Source organism: Bos grunniens, chromosome 7, assembly GCF_055505025.1.
Source record: "Bos grunniens cultivar Pamir isolate PY7600 chromosome 7, Bosgru_T2T1.0, whole genome shotgun sequence".
Classification (NCBI taxonomy): Eukaryota; Metazoa; Chordata; class Mammalia; order Artiodactyla; family Bovidae; genus Bos; species Bos grunniens.
In genome coordinates, this window is record NC_141171.1 from 83,573,695 (window position 1) to 83,597,985 (window position 24,291).

General features: G+C 38.5%; 1 protein-coding gene and 1 long non-coding RNA gene across 2 annotated transcripts in view; one reads left to right on the forward strand and one right to left on the reverse strand.

The window, feature by feature from the left end:
- Positions 1–24,291, forward strand: part of LOC147369902 (uncharacterized) — an 87,139-nt gene that overhangs the window by 25,729 nt on the left and 37,119 nt on the right. The gene's annotated exons all lie outside the window — the stretch shown is intronic.
- The window catches only part of HAPLN1 (hyaluronan and proteoglycan link protein 1), a 79,094-nt gene continuing 73,155 nt past the window's right edge, over positions 18,353–24,291 (reverse strand). The window contains exons 4-5 of the mRNA XM_086412881.1: positions 22,807–23,109; positions 18,353–20,228 (exon numbers count right to left, since the gene is read on the reverse strand). Of these exons, the coding sequence (XP_086269007.1) occupies positions 19,939–20,228; positions 22,807–23,109 (593 nt within the window). The 3' untranslated portion in view covers positions 18,353–19,938. The remainder of the gene's footprint in view (positions 20,229–22,806; positions 23,110–24,291) is intronic.

The window sequence follows — 24,291 nt, forward strand, 5'->3', positions numbered from 1 at the left end:
GAAGCCTGGCTTGGAGAATTTTGAACATTACTTTGCTAGCATGTGAGATGAGTGCAATTGTGTGGTAGTTTGAGCATTCTTTGGCATTGCCTTTCTTTGGGATTGGAATGAAAACTGACCATTTCCAGTCCTGTGGCCACTGCTGAGTTTTCCACATTTGCTGGCATATTGAGTGCAGCACTTTCACAACATCATCTTTTACGATTTGAAATAGCTCAACTGGAATTCCATCACCTCCACTAGCTTTGTTCATAGTGATGCTTTCTAAGGCCCACTTGACATTGCAATTCCAGGATGTCTGGCTCTGGGTGAGTGATCATACCATTGTGATTATCTGAGTCATGAAGATCTTTTTGGTATAGTTCTTCTGTGTATTCTTGCCACCTCTTCTTAATATCTTCTGCTTTTGTTAGGTCCATACCATTTCTGTCCTTTATTGTGCCCATCTGTGCATGAAATGTTCCCTTGGTATCTCTGATTTTCTTGAAGAGATCTCTGGTCTTTCCCATTCTATTGTTTTCCTCTATTTCTTTTCATTGATCACTTATCTCTCCTTGCTATTCTTGGGAACTGTGCATTCAATTGGTATATCTTTCCTTTTCTCCTTTGCCTTTCAGGTCTTTTCTTTTCTCAGCTATTTGTAAGGCCTCTTTGAACAACCATTTTCCTTTTTTGCATTTCTTTTTCTTGGAAATGGTCTTTGCCTCCTGTCCAATGTCATGAACCTCCATCCATAGTTCTTCAAGCACTCTATCAGTTCTAATCCCTTGAATCTATTTGTCACTTCCACTGTATAATTGTAAGGGATTTGATTTAGGTCATTCCTGAATAGTCAACTATGAACTCAGAGTCAAGCAAAGCAAGATGATTGGCCAGAGGGAATGCAGAAGAAATACCCCATGTAAGTGAGTCAAACTACCACAAGGGCGTGACTCTCTCTCTTTCACCCCACCCATGTGTGTCTATTCAAAATACTCTTTTTCCTCCTAATAAACACTTTACTTGTTTCACTACTTTCTGTCTCTTTGTGGAAATTCATTTCTACAAAGCCAACAAGCCAGGGCCTTGTCACTAGCCACTGGTCTCTGGTGGCTAGTGGCTAGAATTTGGCACTCTCACTGACACGGACCAACTTCAGTCTCTAGACAGTGGACCAAGATCCTACTTCAAACTGCTGCAGACTGAGGCCACCGCAGATCAATACCACCAGCATATTGGGATAGATGTAGTTAGATAGCAATAATAACTGAAATGTCACTAGTCCTTGTCCCTATGTGCCTGCCCAGGACCACAGACCATATTTATTCATGTATTCAATTGTGCAATGGGTAAGAATGAATATGATGAATATTGACTCCCATGTGCCAGACTCTGTGGGCTAGTACCTCTGACATCTCATCCAGTTACATCTGAGAGTTCCAAGTAGAGGTATTAGCCATGATCACAGACAGAATGAAACTTAAACACTTACATTTCTCTCACTAATACTGACCTTCTCATATAATACAACTTCAATGCATTATTTAATTATTTAATAACAATGGAGAAGAGGCCAAAAAAAGAAAAAAGGAAATTATTTCTATTCATCGCCCTTCATATCTCCAATCTAGCCTTTACCTTGTGGCCAGACTATCTTCCAATGTCTATATATAATTTTAAATCACTTTCTTCATCAAATCTCATCAGTGGTTTCCTGTTACTACAAAATAAACCCCAAAACCCATGACATTTAAGGCTAGTTGAAGGATTAAAATATACAAATAAATGTCACAGAATCAAAATGACAAACATATGGAAAATTTCAGACTTTTTCTTCTCCCTGCCAACTGCAGAGTGGTCTGGCTTTCTCCGGCACAGTGTTTTCTTTTCCTTTTTCTTTTGAGAAGCATCCTTCAGTGCCCTGTGCGTAACTGCTGTTTGGGGGGTATAATTTGGGGGCAAGAAGGAGAGTGGGCCTGAGTTTCAACGTGTGCTTACCCTATTACACGGTGGCAGGAGATTGCCCAGAACTCCTGCATAGTTGATTTTTATGAATCAAAATGGGAGAAGTGATGAGAAATCTGAACAAGAAAAGAGAAGGAATGGTGCCAGAGAGGACGGCTAGGAGTGGGAAAGGAGATTTTTAGGGTGGTTTGTGTGGGAAGGGACTAGAGAGGCTGTGGGTAGGGAGGGAGATGGATGGGGAGAAATGGGATTTTAAGAAGCATTCATCAAAGTAAGAAACTGGTTACTTCGAAATTTCTTTTCGTGGCTGGACTATGTTTTCTTTGTCTGCCATCGTGTTAGAAAAAGTATTTAACACTCCAGACTCAACGTCTCAGTTTAACTATCTAACCAGTTAATTAAGGTCTACAGCTGCCTTCCAGGTCAATGAGTATTAGGAAAAGAAATCCTCTCATCTTCCCAGTTATGTTATCTGACCTTTTGGAAGTTAACACTTTTCTTAATTTCTGTTTTTTCATCTGCACACTAGGGTATTAACAGTGCCTGCCTCATCAAATGGTTGTGACGATTAAGTGAAATCACGCATATATAAAGGCCTCAGCTCAGTCTCTGACATAATGTGAGTGAGAGATGAATGATAACATCCTGTTATTGTTTACATTGTTAGTTGGAGAGACTCAAACTGAATCCTTGGAAGTCTCCACAATGAAATTCTGTGTCCTGGCAAGTTAGATGGGACCAAGAGACACCCTGGGGCTTGCTGAATAACAGTGACTAGAATCAAAGCAGAAATTCTATGCCTTGCAGTGGTTCCTGTAGTCTGTAGACACAGCATATTTTTGTATCTAACTTCTAACATGTCAGATTTCCTCTAAGTAGTAGTTTCTTCTGTTAAGCCTTTCATATAATTTTAACATTTTTCAGCATCTCATTTGCTTAAGTGTGTTTTTATTTTTTCTTTTATATTCCATCTTGTTTGCTTTCTCTTACTCAATCCCACTTCTAAAGAAGGATTTAGGGATTGCAAAGGTCCTCCAAATTTGAATTTAGCAAGGCAAAAATAAGCTAACATCTCAGCTCTCTTCTCTCCAAGCCGTTGCCTTCTCTCCTTCCTACTCCCTTACCGCACACCTTAGACATTTCTCCCTAGAACAACTTGCCCCTCAAGATTTTAGCTTTTTCACCTTCAGAGGAAAAGGATGGAAGTCTTTAATCAGTTGTATCTTTTTGTTTCATAAAACAACAACAAAAAAGCACACTGCCTCATCAGATAGTTGTAATTATAAGCCAGATACAAAATAAAATAAAATTCAAAGAAACAGACACTGGGGCAAAAGCTCTTTGAGCCCAAGTGGTCTAAAGGGACTATTTGTCTTTCCCTTGGTTTTCTTTCAGTTTCTCCTAAAGCCTGTTCTCTGGTTATTGAAATTATAGGATTCTGTTCTCTCATACCATTTTCAAAGGCTCAGTGTTCTTAATTGGTGGTCTGAGAATACCAGCATGAGAGCTCTCTACTAGAATCATCCATGGAAGGGTTTCCAGGGGACAAGACCCTTTATAACTATCGTAAAGATGTGTCTGGTGTTTACGTACACAAACAAACTGTCTTCTGGGAGAAGGATCATATCCATTAGTAGAATCCCAAAGACCCCTCCAAAATTACAATTTGTGCAACTTTAACCATTCATCCAAATACTTAATTCTATTTATTTTGGTTTGTTCCTGCTTTTCTCATTGCATATATATATATATATATATATTTTTTTTTTTTTTTTTTTTTTTACTATGGTAGTTCTATACAGGCATTTTAGATCTCGAAGTAGAGATATTTCTTCCTTATTCACTATCATCTGAGAGGATTAACTCCCAGTTCAGGGCCTATGTAAGAGACATTTCAATTAAAGTTTTCAAAGAGTGTGGATGTGTGGTGATAAAAATGTCGTTAAGCTTGGTTCTTACTGTGTATGAGTCTATAAGTAAAGTCTATAAGTAAAGTCTATAAGTAAAACAGGAAGACAGATATGTTTTTAAAAAAAAAACACCACCAAGAACAATAGTCACAGCAGTAGAGAGTCCTATGGGGAGTAATGGGGAAAATAGATGAGTTTCTGAACCTATTCCAGGAGGTTAGGATGGACCTGTTGAAATAATTGATATTCAAAAGTGTCTTGAATGGCTCTGAGGAATTTTTACAGCGAGGCCAGGTGGAAATGAGCGTTCTTGCAAGAGGGAGGACAGCACTCAGTTTGGCTGTATCTGGGATCTGAAGGTACAGTGGGACCTGTGACTCGTTGGGGGCAATGTAGTCAGGTGAATGATCCCGGGTGGATGACTTGGGATTTCGGGTCAGATCATCTATACATGTATATGGTGTGTGTCCTGACATAAAAGTCTATCTCGAGAAAACGTACTTTGGGAGAAGTCTGCTCAGTTCTTGAGAACTTCCAGGGCTTGGGAGAGAGGGAGACAGAGAGACAGAGGATGCACAGACAGAGACCATATGGGAATTGAGCAGTTCAGGATCTAGAAATGTAGGTTCAGGTCAGAGGTGGAGACACAGGGACAGTCCCCTGAAATATGAAGGGACCCGAATCCGCCAGAGGAGAAAGAGGTCAACGCTGCTATATACATGGTTCAATTCTATGAGCAGTTTACAATGCAACAGTGAATGTAGACCCTTAAACACTTTAGTTTGATTGTTTAAACAGGGAGCTTTCAGCTTATTTTATTAAGAAGTATCTTGGGCTTTATGAAGAGCATTGTACAGAGAGCAATGGTTTAGGTCAGGCAGTTGTGTTCTAAATGAAACCCTATTATTCACTGGAAAAGGTCAAATGTAAAATGGCTATTTTTGAAAAGGTGACTCTCACATAATTCCTTTGCATTTTAATAAATAGCATATTCATGGATACTTTATTCTTTTACAAGGCACATTTTTGGTGCCTTGGCAAATACGGCCATGTAGTATTTTCACTGATCAACACCTTACTGATGGCAGGGCCTATAGACCACAAAAAGCAAGACTAAACATTGTAAAGTTGTTTGTATGTTATGGCTCTTTGCGAGAGAACCAGACATTTGTATCCTTTGCCTGAGGCTGCTTAGAGACAGTTTAGCTGCCAAATAAAGTTGCTAAATGGGCTTTTAATTTACTGTATATATCTGAACCTGAGGATAATGTTGTATCTGAGAACTGGCTTGTGGAAGAAGCTAAATTTGACTGTTATCACCATATAAGTGGTCATATTTGTTTGACTCTTTTAGTTTGGAGAAAAATATTTTTACAGCAGTGCTGAGATAATATGTTTGAATTAAATGTAATGGGTAGAGTCACTCTGGAAAGATTTTGCTCTGAAAATGACTTTTTTCTAAGCCCTTTTCCATAATAAAATAGAAAATTTTATAGGCTGTTTCCCCCCATCAAATAATATTTACTAGTTATATATTTTGATGACACAGGCCTTTGTTTCTTTTCTTCAGTTGTTACCTTTGATGATTTGGCCTAAGTGTGTTGTCAGTATATACCCTTAAATCAAGAAACCCTAGGGTCTGGCAGGCAGGAGGAAGTGATAATGTTTTACAGGATATAGTCACCATATATAGGATTTGTTAGAAGTGAGGGGGCAGTAGAGGGAAGGGGTTGAAGAAACAGCTGCCTGGAAGTTGTTTTCCTCCTCTCAGAGCTCTAGTAGTCTGTGAAATCATGACCAGGAAAGTCACAAAGAGAGGACCCCCTTCCTGAGTCCTCCTAGGCACCCCCAGGAGGACACATTTCCAGATGGGAATTATCAGACAACGAACCTCTTAGAGTCTGGCCCTGCAGGGCTCTGGACATGCTGTTTACAGACTTTTCCAGAAAAACAGAATTGTGTTAATAATGACTGAATGGCATTTTTCCATAGTTGGCTGTTGGTAATGACTGAAAGGTATTTAAAACGCAGTTTACTAGTCTGATGTGCATCTTGTCATTACCACTTAACTTAGGTGCTGGTACTCTACACTGATTTTTAAAGTTTTACATATGCTTTGCATTTATATTGTTCATAAAAAGCTTTTTGTCCAAAAACTTTACCAGTTGGCAATTTAATTCTTTCCAAAAATGTCTCTTGTTTAAATATGAAATCACAGCTTGCACTTTTATCAAAGAACTGCTTATCTTGAACATAATTATTTTGAATTTTTAAATTGTAGATAAACCTAGTCACATAAAATTGTAAATACTATATACTTCAAAATATTACCACCTTCTATTAGCAAAATCTAATATTAGCAATGCTAGTGACCTGTATTTTTTTTATAAAAAGAAGTATTTTGTTTATAAAAGCTTTTCTCCTAAAGATAAAGATTCCATTAACGCTAGCTCAAAGGGATCAGCTTAGCAGCTGGTGAGTGGCATGCGGTATGTAAACACTTTTAATATAAAAATGTCACGAATCTAATACAATTATTCAGGTGTTTGTAATTTTAAGTGCAATTAAATCAATGCATCTATGTACATATGATATTTAAAATTTTTTCTCTTCATTTGTAGCCTAATCTTGCATTACTTAGCTTGTTTATTTTGAGTCTCTGACTAGTAACCTTAATCCCATTTTTCCAGCATTTTGTTCAGCACTAGTCCTTATATATTGGGCTTCCCTGGTGTCTCAGAGGTTAAAGCATCTGCCTCCAATGTGGGAGACCTGGGTTCGATACCTGGGTCAGGAAGATCCCCTGGAGAAGGAAATGGTAACCCACTCCAGCACTCTTGCCTGGAGAATCCCATGGACAGAGGAGCCTGGCGGGCTACAGTCCATGGGGTCGCAAAGAGTCGGACACAACTGAGCGACTTCACTTCACTTCACTTCAGTCCTTAAATTATCAGGAGGTTGTTGCCATACTGAAAGTTTAGAATTCACTTTGAAATTTCAGGAATTTTTCCTGCTCCTAATGCTATAGAAAAATGTGTATATGTGAAAAAAAGATTTTAAATTTCTATTCAGGGCTTACACGGCAATTGTTTACCTGAGCACTTAGGAGAGAGAGGAAGCCCTCAGGGTGTGGATGAACAAATTCAGTGTTTAGGAAGAAATATGCCAACTAATACTTCAAAATATTGCACTACATCACGAATGTCTGTTTTGTCTATTATATGTAAGGGGGCACAGTTTGAGAGCTGCTGATATAGATGACATTGTCTGGCTAGACCAATTTGGAAACATTTCAGTCAAACCTGGAAGTTGGTCTGCTTTCGCAATTGGTACATTCTCACAAGTTCCACTGGGACAAGTTCCATGCATTTCCATTCCTCTATCCAGATGCAGAGGAGCACTTGGGGGCTTGGAAATTTGTCTCATGACCCTAATTTCTTCACATATTTACTAAGACCAACTCATATTAAATCGCCCAACAAAACTTGAACAAGCCTCAATAATTGTGTTTTCCTGAACACAAGTTGCCTTTCATTAAAGGCTACAGGGGCTTTCCTAATAGCTCAGTTGATAAAGAATCTGCCTGCAATGCAGGAGACCAGGGTTTGATCCCTGGGTAGGGAAGCTCCCCTGGAGAAGGGAATGGCACCTCATTCCAGTACTCTTGCCTTTAGAATTCCATGGACAGTACAGTCCATGGGATCACAAAGAGTCTTTCACGACTGTGCGACTAAATTTCCTTTCCTTTCAAAGGCACATGAAGAGGAGAAACTCAATTGTTTTAAGATGAAAAGTTAGATTAGGTGGAACTCTACAGATTTGCCAGCCATCTGGTTCTGTCACAAACTCCTCAGGGATCCTGAACATATTTGCAACTGAAAAGAATTTGAACTTGAATGACTTTTAAATTGGGATGTAAAATGTGGCAACCCAGACTAGGCACAGATACTTATCAAGGACTAAGGAATAGATTTATTTTGAGGTTTATGCCCCCATTTTATTTTCTTTTCTTCAGAGAAAATTAAAAAGAATGCATGCACATTAATTATTCAATAAAAACTCTTTCCCTAAAATTAAACGGAAGAAGGAATTCATAGGGCCTGGACTCCAGCTTAGGCCTGTTCATGCTGATCATGCTCAGCCACCTTTCCAATGGACTCTGAACTCTGTGTTTAGTGCCTATGAAAACAACAACAGAAGGATAAGACCCCCTCCAGACAGGGGAACCTTGAAGATCGTATCTAGGTTAATCATCGCCTAAGAGAAAACATACACTAATCACCCCTTCCTCTGTATCTATCGGAGTGTGACCTCGGGTTTATTGATTATTGGCTAACTGTTTGACTGTTTGAGCACTTGAGCACATAGCACGTGAATGAGGGGGTCATTGGGATTGTATTTTCCTTGGTTTATGTAAGTCTCAAGGAATTTGGAGTGGTGGGTTCAGACACATACACATGGGGTATAAAAGATTTTCACAAATGCTGGTCGGGGTCCTTGGCTAAGAGGAGACTCTGCCTTGGGCCCGGGGGTGTAATAGACTGCACTCCACTATCTGCATTGTCCTTCTGAGTGAGTTTGTTTCCCGGAACGCATGGCTACAACAAAACTATACTTAAAAGCTATATTTTAAATTAATCCAAAAAGTCTTCTGCTCTGTGACCTTTCTCATTTGCCAGTTTGCAGGGAACCACATTATCAGTTGTTAAATTCTTAAGTAAAGGAAACTTCTTGTAAAGAAAATCCAAAGTGTAATTAGTTTAGCTTAGAGACTATAGATTATACTTTAGTTTAGAGACTATATCCCATGGGTGGAGGAGCCTGGTGGGCTGCAGTCCATGGGGTCGCTAAGAGTCAGACATGACTGAGCGACTTCACTTTTACTTTTCACTTTCATGCATTAGAGAAGGAAATGGCAACCGACTCGAGTACTCTTGCCTGGAGAATCCCAGGGACGGGGGAACCTGGTGGGCTGCCGTCTATGGGGTCGCACAGTGTTGGACACAACTGAAGCGACTTAGCAGCAGCAGCAGCAGAGACTATAAAGTAACATATCTTATTTTCATTTTGGAAATTTTCTTATCTTTTTTTAATTGAAGTAAATTTGACACATAACATTGTATAAATTTAAGGTGAAATTTTGTATAATCCAGAGTCACAAAACACACCTCGGAGGACACTCAAGACAGTGGAAAGTGAAAGTGAGTCCCTCAGTCGTGTCTGATTCTTTGTGACCCCGTGGACTCTGCAGTCCACAGAATTCCCCAGGCTGAAATACTGGAGTGGGTAGCCTTTCCCTTCTCCAGAGGATCTTCCCAACCCAGGAATCAAACCCAGGTCTCCTGCATTGCAGGTGGATACTTTACCAGCTGAGCTACCAGGGAGGCCCCTCAAGACAGTGGAGTACAGTTTATTATGCCAGCGGGTCCAAGGGGAATCAGTTCACAACAAGGACCCTGATGTTTCTGAGAGGCCCAGTTTTATACCCCCCACTAAGTGACTGGTCACATGTTAGCAACCTCTTTGTTGTATATGATTGAGTTTTACAACAAGTGGGTGCTAGGAGAACAAACAAGGTTAAAACTTGGGGCGGGGAACAGTGATTATACATAAAGGGGGGTGTCTCCATTATTAATCTAACAGGGGCTACCTGACCTCAACTACAATCTCCGTTTGTCATCTGTAGGGAGGGAAGACGTCACTAGGAGACCTGGTTTACACTAGCAATGGTTTCTTCACTCTTGGGCAGGGTTCAGGCCCAGTTCACATCCTGTCTGTAAGACGGATGACAGGCTTCAAGATGGAGTCTCTCCTGCTTTCTTCACACTGGCCCCAACAATACAACATGTTGATTAGATACATTTATATACTGTAATCTGATTCTCATGTAGTACTAAGACCACTATCACATTACATAATATTCATTTCTTTTTTGTGTGTGATGAGAATAAAATCTAGGAAGGGATTATTTCATTTTCAGATCAGATACCTCTTCAGCACTTTCTCCCTCAATTAAGCTGCACCTGTTTTGAGATGTGCAGTGAGCAGTATGTGAGAGCCTGGGCTTCTGGAACCATGTAGGAAGTGAAGAAGTATGTAGGGGGTTTGCTGTCAACAAACTTGCAGTGTTTCTTTATCAGAAATGTCACATATCAGAACACAGGTGACCAAGTGGTGTGTCAGAACATAACTTTCAGTTTATGGCAAACTGGCATACACCAATTTTAGATCCCTTAAGAATCATTAGTAAGAACCTCACAGCCCCTGCCTACCACAATCCCCCATTAACAACCCAAATTGCATTTATCTCCACTAAGGGGCTTCCTAGATGATGCTAGCAGTACAGAACCCGCCTGCCAATGCAGGAGACATAAGAGACACAGGTTCAGGCCCTGGGTCAGGAAGATCCCCTGGAGAAGAAATGGCAACCTGCTCCAGTATTCTTGCCTGGAGAATCCCATGGAGAGAGGAGCCTGATGGGCTACAGTCTATGGGGTCTCAAAGAGTTGGGCATGACTGAAAGTGACTTAGCACTTAGCACAAGGGAGTAATACCAACACACACCCAGACAACAGATGTTCCAGGATTATCATTTAAAGATGTCTCAAACCTTTCATGCATGTACTCAACAGTGGTTTCAAGACAGTAAATTCTAATTTTGAATCCTAGAGGGATGATCTTTTATCAATAAAAAACAGCTTCACTTACAACAGGAAGATATGTTAAGCCAGGAAAAAATATTTTTGATTCAAATGCTCATAGAATTATATATTTAGAAAATCCAACTTGTTCAGCCTATGCAGAAAACTTCCAAAGGAACATATACAACATAAATTTTACATTGTATTTGATTTCACAATTCAATAAATGTTTGTAAAAACCTACATTTGTGGAGAATTTTGATGATTCATTTGAAAACTACATTGACAATGACAGAATCATTTTCATCCTAGAAATATGGGTACAACTTGTGAGGTCCAGATTTTGACTGTGGGGCAAGAACTGTTGAGGTCTTAAATTGATCATTACCAGATTAAAGAAGGAATAACTTGCTTTGTACAGAGCACAGTATATAGTCGACTAAAGGGTAATCTTTGTAAGTTTAAGGTCTTGGACTTTTGTACAGAATTGCTATTTATACTGTGCTTGAAAAGGAAATCACAAATGATGATGATGATGATGATTAATGATAAATATAGCATTTATTGAACACTCACTAGTGCCAGACACCCTTAAAAGCATTTAACTCATTTAATCAACAAATAAACTTAACCAGTGGATAAATGCTGAGATGGATCTCCTGATCTTAGGCACTTCTATTGGACCACTGCGGATAAGATACTAGAGATGGGTAAGATACCCTAGGACTTTTTGGAGAAGGTCAACTTTGACTGAATCCCTGGAGGTGGCTGGTTTCAGGAAGAGCACACCTGGCTAGCTCAGATGGACATTAAGACAAGAGCTTGGTTGTTTTCCTTACAGCCAATTTAACAAAGCTTCACTGAGGCTTTAGTTCCACTGGTTTCTTTGTTTTCTTTTTACGCTGATCATCCACCTTGTAATAGAAAACCCAAGCTGTTTCCCCAAAAGGCACTATTACCTGTCTTGGGGATGTAGGGAAACTTGGAGGGTATGTTTTGAGCTGTTAGTTTGATTGGAAAGGAGTATTCACTAGCAGTGACTGGAAGAGTGAGGGACGTTAAGTGCCCTAAAAGGTGAGATAATCCCACACAGTAAAGAACCATTTTATCCAAAATGTGCATGGCATTTCTGAGAAACACTGCAGGTGATTCAGATCCTCCCCAAGAGAGATCCAGGGAGATTTTATATTGGCAGGCCTGTAATAGAAGATACAGTGGAGAGCAATTCATAAAATCAAGTCTGGAATATTTTTTTCAAGTTTTTTTTTTTTTTTAGAAATTGTTAGACTCCAGTGAGAAGGCAATGGCACCCCACTCCAGTACTCTTGCCTGGAAACTCCTATGGACAGAGGAGCCTGGTAGGCTGCAGTCCGTGGGGTCGCTAAGAGTCGGACACGACTTCACTTTTTCACTTTTCACTTTCATACATTGGAGAAGGAAATGGCAACCCACTCCAGTGTTCTTGCCTGAAGAATCCCGGGGATGGGGGAGCCTGGTGGGCTGCCGTCTATGGGGACGCACAGAGTCGGACACGACTGAAGCGACTTAGCAGCAGCAGCAGCAGTAAAAATGAACTAATATTATATCACAATAATTTGTTAAATAATTTTTGTGTAATGCATCTTTGCTGTGGAGATTTCAGAAGTAGAAGGAAAAAGGATAACCCTCACGAGTATGTGTATATCCTTCTAGACTTTACTATGCATGTTAATTGCACAACGATGACATCACGAAGACATCACACAATTTTTTAATTGCCTTTTTTTAGTATTTGCATGGAAGGAAGGAAGTTTCGTAGCCTCAGATCAGTACTCTCTGCTTGTAAATTTTTGAAGTTTTTAAAAGGATTTTATATGGGAAAAGACATCAAATACTTATATTTCAAATAGCAGTAAGTGTTACTGATGTTTTTTTCAGTGTTTTATTTATCTTTGCATTATTCCAAACAAGATTGGAAGTGATTTATTTACATCACATGTCAAAACTGACTTTTGAAGTAGTGCTTTGGTCAGTAAGATAAGGGCATTTCTGCAGACTACTATCATCGCGATAGCTTTCCTCCACTGACTCTCTAAGGCATTAGGCAGCAGTCTCTAGATACTTTTATGCTGTCTATTGATTTGAGAGTTTCTAAGTTTTCACAGTTCATCCTGAGCAGTGCTCTCCCTCCAAATCCTGATGCCTGAACTTTCCTCTAATGATCATTTAATAGGGAGCCAGTTCTCAAAGGAATTGTCATGCTTCAACAATTTGCTTTATCTGTTTGGTAGTGGCAAATTGTTATATTGTTAGTGCACTTTTCTAATTAATATTTATTCTTTTTGATCCACTCAATACGGTATATTTTTCTTTAGAATTTAGAATTCTTCTTCTTGGTGGGGAGGATAAAAATAGAACTTTATGCTCTCTTTTTGCACAGGCGATATTCTGGTAGGAAGCCTCACGCCTTGTGCCACTGGTACTAGTCCTTTCTTTGTTAGTTGAAAGCCAGGGAAGGAAAGGTCAGGTCCCACTTCCTCTGTCAGTGCTAGACCGTTGCCCTCTGTGCTCTCTGGAGAGGCCAGAGAACTAAGGAAGCTGAAGAATGGCTGGAGGATATTTCAAACTAATTAATTGCGTTGTTCATGTCTTCCACGTGCCTCAGTGTGAGTTGCAACTGACTCAACTAACTCTATCAGATTCACAGGCCATTTAGGAAATGACTTATAGCTTTACTGACATAGTTTACACATCGTATATTTTCTAGAATTGATGACTCAATTTAGCAAGCGTTTATTTACAGACATAATGGAAAATAAGATACTATAAAATTTAAGAGTACTTTTCTTCCTTTTCCCCAAATATTCAGATTATGAATAATTTTCATTTTCTTTCTTTCCTATTGTATGTTGGCTTTTTGTTTGTTTATTTATATTTTTGGTCCAAGGGTCCATGTTGTAATATAAAGCTCACTGTGAGAATAGGTTCTTCTTCCTAAAATATAACTAAATCTCAGAAGCAATTGGCTTCAAGTGGAGTTTGAATTCTTGTCCCCAAAACGTTTTACACAATTATTGTTATAGCCCTGGGATTTTGGTAGTTTAGATGGGAAAGAATTTGATGTTAGGATATATGTGGTTTATAGTAGTTTTTATAGAAGTGACAGTGATAGGGCAGGCAGGCAGGCAAATGGCTTCTTAGAACACATCTGCTAATATAATGGAAACTATTACTTGGAGAAAAAGAGTAAATCAAATGAATCCAATGTTCACATTTGAAGAATTTCTGAGTTTGATCAAATTCAAACCGATTATACTATTTTAAAAATTATTTTAAATTGCGAACTATAAATATCAGTCCAACCATTTATCAGTGGAATGGTTTTGATTTTTTTCCTGCTAAGTCTGTTAAGACCAGTGTTTCTCAACCCTGACTACATATTAAAATTTACCAGAGGTCTGTGACAGAAGATTCGAACAATCCTGATGTCCAGGTTGCACCTTTGACCATGATCTGTGGCAAAGAGACCCAGGCCTCAAAGTTTTTCTAAAGCTCCCTAGGTGATTCTAATATGCTGCCAACTGCTTTAATATATTACTACATTTTCATGTATATTGAACTGAAAGGTTGGCCTTTAAAAAACATTTTTTTTTTTCTATTAGAACAGTAGACTTTGCTTCTCAGCCACTTGAAGTTAGGCTCTCAGCACAGGAATTAAGTGCTTTCCCATGGAGGGAGGATGTTCAGTTTGGCTGACCTCGAGTACAAGCAGAGCCACAAAGTACTTTATTTATCTTTTCCCTGGGCTCACAGCAATCATTACACGTGAATATGTTTATTTATCAGAATAATAAATGAATGGTTCTGCAGTTTTGTTTCAGATTCACATGTAAGATTCTCAGCATTTTCAAAGAAGGGCCTTTCAAAGACTTAAAACTTCAAAATTTCCTGCTTTTTGTTTTCTACTCATATGTATGAGTTTTGGCAGGGAAAATTTTCATTGACTAAAATCAAAGGGAGAAATAGTGAAAAAAAATTTAAAAACAACAAAAATCCCAGATATTTCAAGCAGAATGAAGAGCTGCCAATTGAGCCCCTTACTTAGAAAGAAAAATATGGGAATGTGGTATTCTTAGAATTTACCACCATCTGAGAATCTCATATTTGTTGATCAAACCAATAGGTTCATCCCTAGAAAATGAAGAATCTGAGCTTTCTCTCCACCTTGAGAATAATCCCTTGAATAAACACAGCTCACGCTGCAGTCAGACACCAACTGAAAGAAAGAAGCATCTTTTAATAATGGAGGCATGTGGAACTGGACAACTTCAGTGGACAGGGATAAGCTGAGAAGGAAAATTGTTTAATTTCAGAGAAGACATGGAGCTACTCTCTGGGCTGACCCAGGTTGTCTCAGATGATGAGTGGCTATAGAGATGACAAAGCTTTATTGGTCTGAAACAAATATAGAGAAAATAAGCTTCACTTGTTCTTAGTGGAAAAAAAAAAAATGTGTGTGCAGTGAATTTCCTCCTAAAGATTGGAGCAAGTAGCCTGCTGTCAGTATCCTAAATACATCACCTACAGAGAGATAAGGACTCCAGAGTCATCTTAAGCTGTGCCCTCTAAATAATGCTAAATGAAGGGCTGAAGAAATCACACTACCCAGTAATGCTTTAATGTAACACTTTACTTTTTGGTGGCTCAGCAGTAAAGAATCCGTCTGCCAATGCAAGAGATGCATGTTTGATCCCTGGGTCAGAAAGATTCGCTGGAGAAGGAAATGGCAACCCACTCCAGTATTCTTACCTGGAAAATAAGATGGACAGAGGAGCCTGGAGGACTACAGTTCATGAGGTTGCAAAGAGTTGGACACAACTGAATAACTGATCAACAATTCTTGCATATCTGATCATCCTGGACAAGGTCCCTTCTGCTCAAGAAGGTAGTCTTCTCAAGACTAAGACTTTAGTATTAAGCCTTGTCACTTGATAGGGAATTAAGGGGACCACATCTGAACAGTGAACTTATTTTTATTTAAGCAGTATTCTAAAGGAGATCTGTCCTGGGTGTTCTTTGGAAGGAATGATGCTAAAGCTGAAACTCCAGTACTTTGGCCACCTCATGTGAAGAGTTGACTCATTGGAAAAGACTCTGATGCTGGGAGGGGTTGGGGGCAGGAGGAGAAGGGAACGACAGAGGATGAGATGGCTGGATGGCATCATGGACTCAATGGACATGAGTTTGGGTGAACTCTGGGAGTTGGTGATGGACAGGGAGGCCTGGCATGCTGCAATTCACGGGGCACAAAGAGTTGGACATGACTGAGAGACTGAACTGAACTGAACTGATGGAAACCCATAGGACCTTTCAGTATTAGTACCAAGCAGGTTTGTGTGGGATTTGGCTATAATAATACAAGAGGTTTGCTGGAAAAGTTAAGATGATACCTTTCATCTGTGTGAAAACTTAAACGTTAAAGAAACATGATTTAATTTCATGTTACCCTTAGACTTTTTTCTCCAAGGTTGTTTAATGTATTCCAAGTAAGGGAAAAAATTTAAAGTAAACTTTTCTGTTTGAATGTCAGTAACCCAAATTGTTTTAGATGCTTGCATTCAAGTCATTGCACCAGTAATAGACTCTTGCACTCAAGAATCCATTTTTAAATACCGAAATATCCAGAAACTGTCTTCCACATTGAAAATTCAGAAGGGATGGAAATATTAACAAATATGTTCCTTTTTATTGGACTATAAAGTGCATGAGAAGGACTTCAGCAAGAAAATTAAAAACCTTTTTAAAATTTAGCTGTGTATGTAGTTTAAATATATAAATCTATTCAAGGATACACTGAACCAGATGAACCAAATAAATTATACTTTGAATCATAGTAGATTTGGGGATAATACTATTGCTGATTTAGTTACACTACAGATATACTCCTTTTGTTGCTGTTGTTGATAACTTTGCAAAATATAGGAAATAGGAATTGGTAGGTGTTTACAATTTGAAGTCAACTGTATCAGAGCAAGGATGAGTTAAATGTCTTTTCTTGAGATAATGCATTTATGGGGTTTGACACAAAGAAAAATAGCTAAGATTCTACAACTCAGAAGAATCAAGAGATACTGCAGTAACATAAAATTGACTTTTAATGTTTGTTTACCAGTTCATTGTATCTTACAGAAAATGAAAACATTTTTTTTTTTTGTAATACAGATATGGTTCTTCTCAGATTTGTACTCAGTAGGTATTAAATGCCTTTAAATACTGACTTCCTTTTAATCAGGTGGCTTAATAATGACTTGTATTTTTCATTTCTTTCATTGTACATCATTGCTACGCTGGCAGTAGTGAGCTACGGTACAGTTAACTTCTCAACACAACTATGTCAGTTATCCACTGATCATTCTTTATGTATTCTATGCTGATAATGAATAAGCGATTCCCTTTTCATCCTTCCCTCCTTAGTGGTCAACTACTCCTTGAGACCACCATATTCTTTGGAGCACTGAAATCAAGAAACCCAGTATGGCTGCCAGCAACCAAATTGGAATCTCCTTTGAGACTACTTCTAATTGCCAAAATAATAAGCAACTACATTATTGCATAAAATAAAACTTTAACAGGTACCGGCCCCCTTTCTATGAAAGAAAGTTTAAATTTACAAATACCATATTTGACTAGAAATTACTGTGACAAAACATGGCAGCAGTTGGTAAAAAATGGCTTCCAGTGTTAATGTAACTAACTTGTTTTCATTCTTATACTGCCTTTTATAGGTATCATTTCTTTTGTCTATTTTTTCAAATGTAGGCTTGTCAGTGAAATATGCAGATATACTTTGTTCCTTAAATGGGCCAAGTGTTAATTATGAACGAAATGATCAAAGCAAGATTTCCTAACCAGACTCCCATCTCATCCCTCTGTTGTTCTTAGTACCCAAGTCTGAGTAGCAATTGTTGAATTAGCCAGTGTTAGCCAGTGTTGTACCAACTTTACGTTAGGAATTGTGTTAGTATAACCTTTTTTTTCCAGACACTCTCAGTGAAATATCTTGAGGAATGAAATAGGAAAATAGATATTTGGTGAAAATGGCAAAATAAGAATATTAAAAAGAAACTCTTATTCAAGGAGGAGTCCAAAAGGGTATGGGAATTCTGATCCTTTGGGAGAAGTCAGAAGATAAAAATTCTGCCCAGCAGTATTCATTCTGTTAAGATTTTTTTTTCCCAAGCATGGAAAAATGGTGTGCAGTCAGTATAGACTTTAGTCAGCTAACAGTCACTCCAAAGATTTTTATCAGCACCAATTCCTATACTAGTAAGTATTCAAAAGTTAAGAAATGTTACTATGCTTAATATATAAAGGTAGAGTTTTGCAGCAATAACTGAAATTTGTATATCTGCTTCAATAGAAATTTCTTTCCACTTGTACTTCCAATAAGATTCTTGTAATGTGAGTAATAATCATTCAAGTATGGATTTCCTCTAGTGAGTTGACCTCACTTTTGAGGTACTAGAGTCACTGTTTTGGAGATAGTCCCTCTTTAAATAATATATTCATATTATCTTAGACCATTCAGGTATTTTTAATTTAGAAGTTTGAATTCTATTTGTATCAGCAGTGTTTGAGTTAAACTATACAATCTCTTTGGATTTGTATTTTTGTACAATTTGCATATCCAACCTACTGTAAAAATGTGCATGCATACCTTCTCATCTTTTAATAGCAAAGCATCTGAAAATTTCCAGATATGCTTTTGACAGATGAAATGATCTACTTTTATTTACAATATTCTGCCTAGATAATATATGAGTATAGTTATGGTTTCATGGACTTCCAATTGTCCTATACCTTCCACACACATAACTCTACATTTATAGAGTAAATTTATTAGAATTATTACAGAGCTTTGAAGGCAACCACAATCAATTCAGGAAACAGATTTATTTACTCATGTTCATGGGAGGAAAATCTACATAAAAACATTCATGAAAGCATATCAGCTATGTCATACTTGGATTATTATCCTAAATCCCATTTATTAGAACTCATTGTCAAACAATGGGAAACCATGAAATGTAATTTGAATACAAATATTGGTCCCTGTGGGGTTTCAACACTCATAAAAATATAGGAAAACCGAGCTTTATTTAAGATTGGAGCTGCTAATGGGGAAAGTTGTTTTTTGAAGCTGGTCTTACCCTTTCATATAAAGCCCTGAAGATTTTAGTGTAAACTCTTTGACAGCTTCAGCATTTCATTTAAGCCTGATGATGATCAGCAAGAAAGTGACATCCATAACTGTTCACATTTTCTATATGGAGAAAGGTTAAAACTACTTTGTTGACTTTTTTACCCAAACACAGGCACCAGTTGGACTTCCTAGTCTATATACAAATAGGAATAATAAGAATTCTGAAAGTTGGGTTCTTATTTCTTGGTTAGGCAAGTATAGTTATTTATTCCTTCTATGATTTAAATTTTTGTCATGTCATGTAAATAAGAAGGAAATATTAAATATTTTAAAGTTAATTTTATAGGACAATAACACTTCATAGGCTAACATAAAATCAAGCTGCTAAATTTTACAATTTTTCTGTCCAGCAGTTTATCTATATAACTGCCCTGAGTAGATGCTAAATGCTGCTTAGCAAACGGCCCTTAGAATTTAAATATAATTCAGTAAAGCTACTCAAAAGAAAACAGTTCTTCTCAGGCATGTATAATTTTAATTAGAAGAAGGTAGGAATCTCTCATTGGTTATATATGATCTGCTGATTTTAGTTTCATACTTCATATAAATGGGGGTCTTAAGGGGTTTTAACTGTGCTTGTTATACATTGAAGTCCATCTGATTTTTTTTTTTTTTTTTGGTCAAAAAGGCAGGATTTTAAAGAGTAAAATATTCTGACTATTGGAGCTTTGAAATATTTTAGAAAAGTGTAGATTGTTCTCTTGCGAAACTAAGTGTTGTGCAACCTCTCAGAGCCTCAGTTTATGTAAAGAAGCCTATATTTCAAATCTGTTGCTCTAATCTGTTTATTGTAATGCATTTCAAAATTGTACAAACGTGTAAAATTTGTGCTTGTGGCAGCTGCTGCTCTGAGTAGCTTTACTTTCCTTAGTTTAATCCTAGCAATCCTCAAGCTATTGCATGCCCCGATCATGAAAGGATACTTCACTGGGATGATGTAGCCTAAACAGTTTGGCTCTAAAACCTCCATATGTAGTGCTTCCCTTAAAATTATATTAATTTATAATATATATTGAATGATAATAGCTTTACAAAAACAAATTAATGAATTGGTCTTTATGAAAATGACTCTTTACAGTAAGTAAAAAAGGGTTATCACAGTTTTGGTAACTTGCATGAGTTCATATTGGAAAAAAAAAACAAAACCTTTCACTTCACATGTTCTTAATGACTTTCAAACTGATGTGCTTTAGGGGCACGCTCAGTTGTATGCTCTGAAGCAGTAGACACCATACAGCTTATGCTTTTTGTCTGGGAAACCCACGAAGCGCACTGCAGCCTCGCTAGGACTGCAGCGCCTTCTTGGCCTAGAGATGGGGTAGCGGACACTGCCGTCTGCCAACCAGCCTGCATCGCAACGGTCATATCCCAGAAGTTTCCAGGCAGCGAATATCTGGCCCACTTTAGCAATCTGAGCACCATCATTGAGACAAGCCTGCACCGCTTCGTCGTAGGTCAGCTTGGTGGGGTGGATCAGGTAGTAAAATCGGCCTGCAGAGAGAAGGAAAGAGGGTCAGTGGGCCTGTCTGGAGCTCAGCCCAAGAGAGATGGAAAGAGCCCCAAATGGAAGTGTTTCTCAATGCGGGGGGATATAGAGCAGTGTCTGTAGAGGTTCTGAAACATAGGCTAGTCAGTTAAAGGCAGTAACCCTAGATCTCTCTCCATTAAATTAGTTTTTTCCTTGCCCCTTAGTGTGTGTTCAGACATGCCCTTTTAGAGCGGTGAAAAAGAAAGGGGAAATGACAGATGCAGTCTCTGTTAGCCAATTAGTGGCTAAAAGGGCCCTTCTGTGGCATTAGAGAAGACAGAATTCCATGTTAAAAGCAAGAGCTATTTAAATTCTAGCTGTAGCAAGACTGAAGCCCAGCACAAGTTTCTGGAGAGGCAAAATTTGAATGTGAAAGGATCAAAAAACATTCCTGACAGAAAAGTCCATTTAAAAAAAATCAAAAGCCCTCAAGTCCTTTTCATTACAGGTATCAATAAGGCATTATTCTTATTCAAAGACTACAGTATGAAAATGCAAAACATACAGGAAGTCACTTGCCATAAATAGTACGGACTTAGAATGTGAACCCAGTCTGTTCACTCACTAGCAGAGAGGAAAGGAGTTAGTTGTTTTTTCCAACTTCCCTCTGTAGGAGCTTGGACACCTAACCATTTCTTGATTCACAAAAAAGAGCAAGTTAGCCTCAACCACTTACCTCAGTAGTGTTCATTACTGAGATTCCTTCAATTTGTACTAAATATGCATAAGAAGTATATGACACCAACTAACTAAAGTCATAGGCACCTACCAGTGCAAGATTTTCTCAGATTTTTAGTTTCAGGTAGAACAGGATCAGACTCTTACCAGGTTACACATTGTCATGTGATACCCTCCTGAAAAGTGAAAGTCGCTCAGTCGTGTCCAACTCTTTGGGAGCCCATGGACTATACAGAATACTGGAGTGGGTAGCCTTTCCCTTCTCCAGGGGATCTTCCCAACCCAGGTCTCCCACATTGCAGGAGGATTCTTTACCAGCTGAGCCACAAGGGAAGCCCAAGAAAACTGGAGTGGGTAGCCTATCCCTTCTCCAGTGGATCTTCCCAACCCAGGAATCGAACCAGGGTCTCCTGCATTGCAGGTGGATTCTTTACCAACTGAGCTATCAAGGAAGCCCTGATACCCTCCTGCCTCTCTTCAAATATAGATTATTGAAGTCTAAATTAGTGCTTGTCAGTTCTTTCTAGACTGCTGCTGCTACTGCTGCTAAGTCGCTTCAGTTGTGTCTGACTCTGTGCGACCCCATAGACCGCAGCCCACCAGGCTCCGCCATCCCTGGGATTCTCCAGGCAAGAACACTGGAGTGGGTTGCCATTTCCTTCTCCAATGCATAAAAGTGAAAAGTGAAAGTGAAGTTGCTCAGTAGTGTCCGACTGTTAGCGACCCCATGGACTGCAACCTACCAGGCTCCTCCGTCCATAGGATTTTCCAGGCAAGAGTACTGGAGTGGGGTGACATTGCCTTCTCCGTCTTTCTAGACTAAAAGGGTATAATTTGGAGAACGGGTAGTGGTCATGAGAGCATTAATAGAGGGTTAGTTCTATCACCTGTACCCGAGGCTGGCAAACTATAGCATGTGAGTCCAATGAGGTTTTATTAGAACACAGCCACACCCATCTGTTTAAGATTGTTCATGGTGGCTTTTGTGTTGTAGTTTACAAAGCTACATGAAATAGTTGCAACAGAGAGCATATGGCCCACAAAGCCAAACATATTTACTGTCTGACCTTTTGTTGATCCCTGATCCCTTTCTGTTTTCCCCATAGCATATCAACAGGCACCTAAAATGTAAAATAATGGGACCTGGGCCAGCCTCATGGGTTTGCAACCTGCACAGTTACACTGGGCCTCATGCTTGATTTAATGTTCTACTGTGTCATCTTAAAATTCTTAATAATTTTTTTTTTTAACAAGGAGCCCACATTTTCATTTTGCACTAGGCCCCACTATCACATCACTGGTTCTGAAAGAAGCAAGATAGGGTTGGGAGTTGTGCTGAATTCAACTAATCAGTCATCAGTACTGATGCAAACTGGATCTCTCACTTCTGCTTTTGCTTCCAGTGTTATTTCTACTTAATTTTCTTGCAAAGTTCTCTTAATCAGAGCTCTCTCTTTATCCAGCTCTCTATCCTAAGCTTTGCTGATGATCTCTGAATACATTGACATTGTAATTTAAAGAAGAGCATGACACTGACGCCATCCTTACTTCAATGGAGAGATCTATATCCTATGGAGGGCACACAGTGGCAGCAGCATCTTTGGCAGTAAGAAAAAGACTCCATAAAACATGACAAACTATTTCACAGCAACAGTTGGATGCAATAAAACCAAAGAATCATGGAAATGTGTACTTTTGCTTGGTATCTGTGTTGATTTTTAAACATTATGATATTACAGAGCTTCTCATAATACTTCAAAGATTTTTCTTTTTTTAAGTAGATAAGATTAAAATTTTAATGTCATATCATAGTATGTATTGGTTTCTGGGATAACAAACAAGGTAGTATGGTTAATATCTTACCATTGAAATTGGATGTAAAACAGAAGACATCATATCTGCTTTTATCTTTGTCCCAAAACCCGTAGTTCCTGACGCCAGGGACTGTGTTCTGGCCTCCACAGGGTTCTCTGGGTTTTGTGATGGGATATTGCACAGACCCATCACTGAGCCAGCCAGCGTTGCACCAGTCCAGCCCACTCCGCCAGGCATCATACAGCTGATCAAAGGAGGCAATCACAGCATCCTGGTCCAGACAAGCCTGCTGTGCCTCATGAAAATTGAGATTGTAGCGCCCCAGTCGTGGAAAATAAGGGAATACTACACCTGTCCAAAGGAGAAAGCAAGGACTCATTAGTGGCACAAATAGTAAGAACTATAAGCAAATCCCACTTGAGTGGGGAGAACAGAATTACCATCAGATGAAGTAGCAGCTTTTTGCTCAAGTTGCAGTATTTTCTAATGGTCCCATTTCCCTTCAAGCCTCTCAGCTCTGAGCATTTCACAATGAGCTATTTGGTCTGGTAACTTCAGTGATTTATCTGTTTTGCTAAGCATTCAACTCAAGCCTCATAATTCTCCTTTCTGAAATGATTCATCTGCAAATTATAGTTTTCAAGTTGCCCTCCCGGTGAACTTACCTTTTGCATATCTAACAAAAACCTAATTAAGAAGTCTTATTTCATATTAATAGGGTAATTTTTTACAGTGAGGCACTTCCATAAAAAGCATCCTGGCTCTCTTATTCATTTGTCTCAGCTTTTACTGTAGCTTAACTTAATTTCATTTTTTTTTTCTCTCCTTAAACAATACAACTAAAATAAAAGCTTTCATTTTTAAATATTTCTATTACTATTTTTCAGCTTCCGTATTCATGCATTGCAAACTGAAACTAAGTTTTCTAAACATTGATATTGCAAATAGAGAACAAAAGCCTTTAGAAGCTTGTCCTATACAAGGTATGTACAAAATAGACATCTGCCAAATAATTAAATATTTTAGAGGACAAAAACCCTTAGTCAATTTAGCATTTGGTGAAGATTTGGCGCTTGACTTTGCCTGGGAATATGCAACAGTTTTCCAAAGCATTTCTTTAGGTTGGTTCAAATCAGATTATTACGGGAGGTGACTGAGCTGTCTCACAACTTTCTGCACAGTTTCTTTAAAGAATAAGGGTTGCATCATAAAAAAACAAAGTTGTATCATTTGCTGGACTTTATGAAGGACCACTGAGTCAAAATGTCTTCTCCATGGTTGCTAAAAGAAAATTAATTTTGCCTTGAATTTTTTATTATAATGAGTAATAATTCATATTTTAGCATGTGGAATGTAAAAAACTGTCTGACTCACACAGTAATTTGGTGGATTATACCAAATGTGCTATTTTACGAGACGGCAGACCCTGTGCAAGATGGGTGCACAATCTAATAGTGTAACCAGTTGCACAGGAAATGTTTTCTTTTATCAGTTGTCCTGGAATATTCTACAGGAAGAAATTTCAAGAGCCTA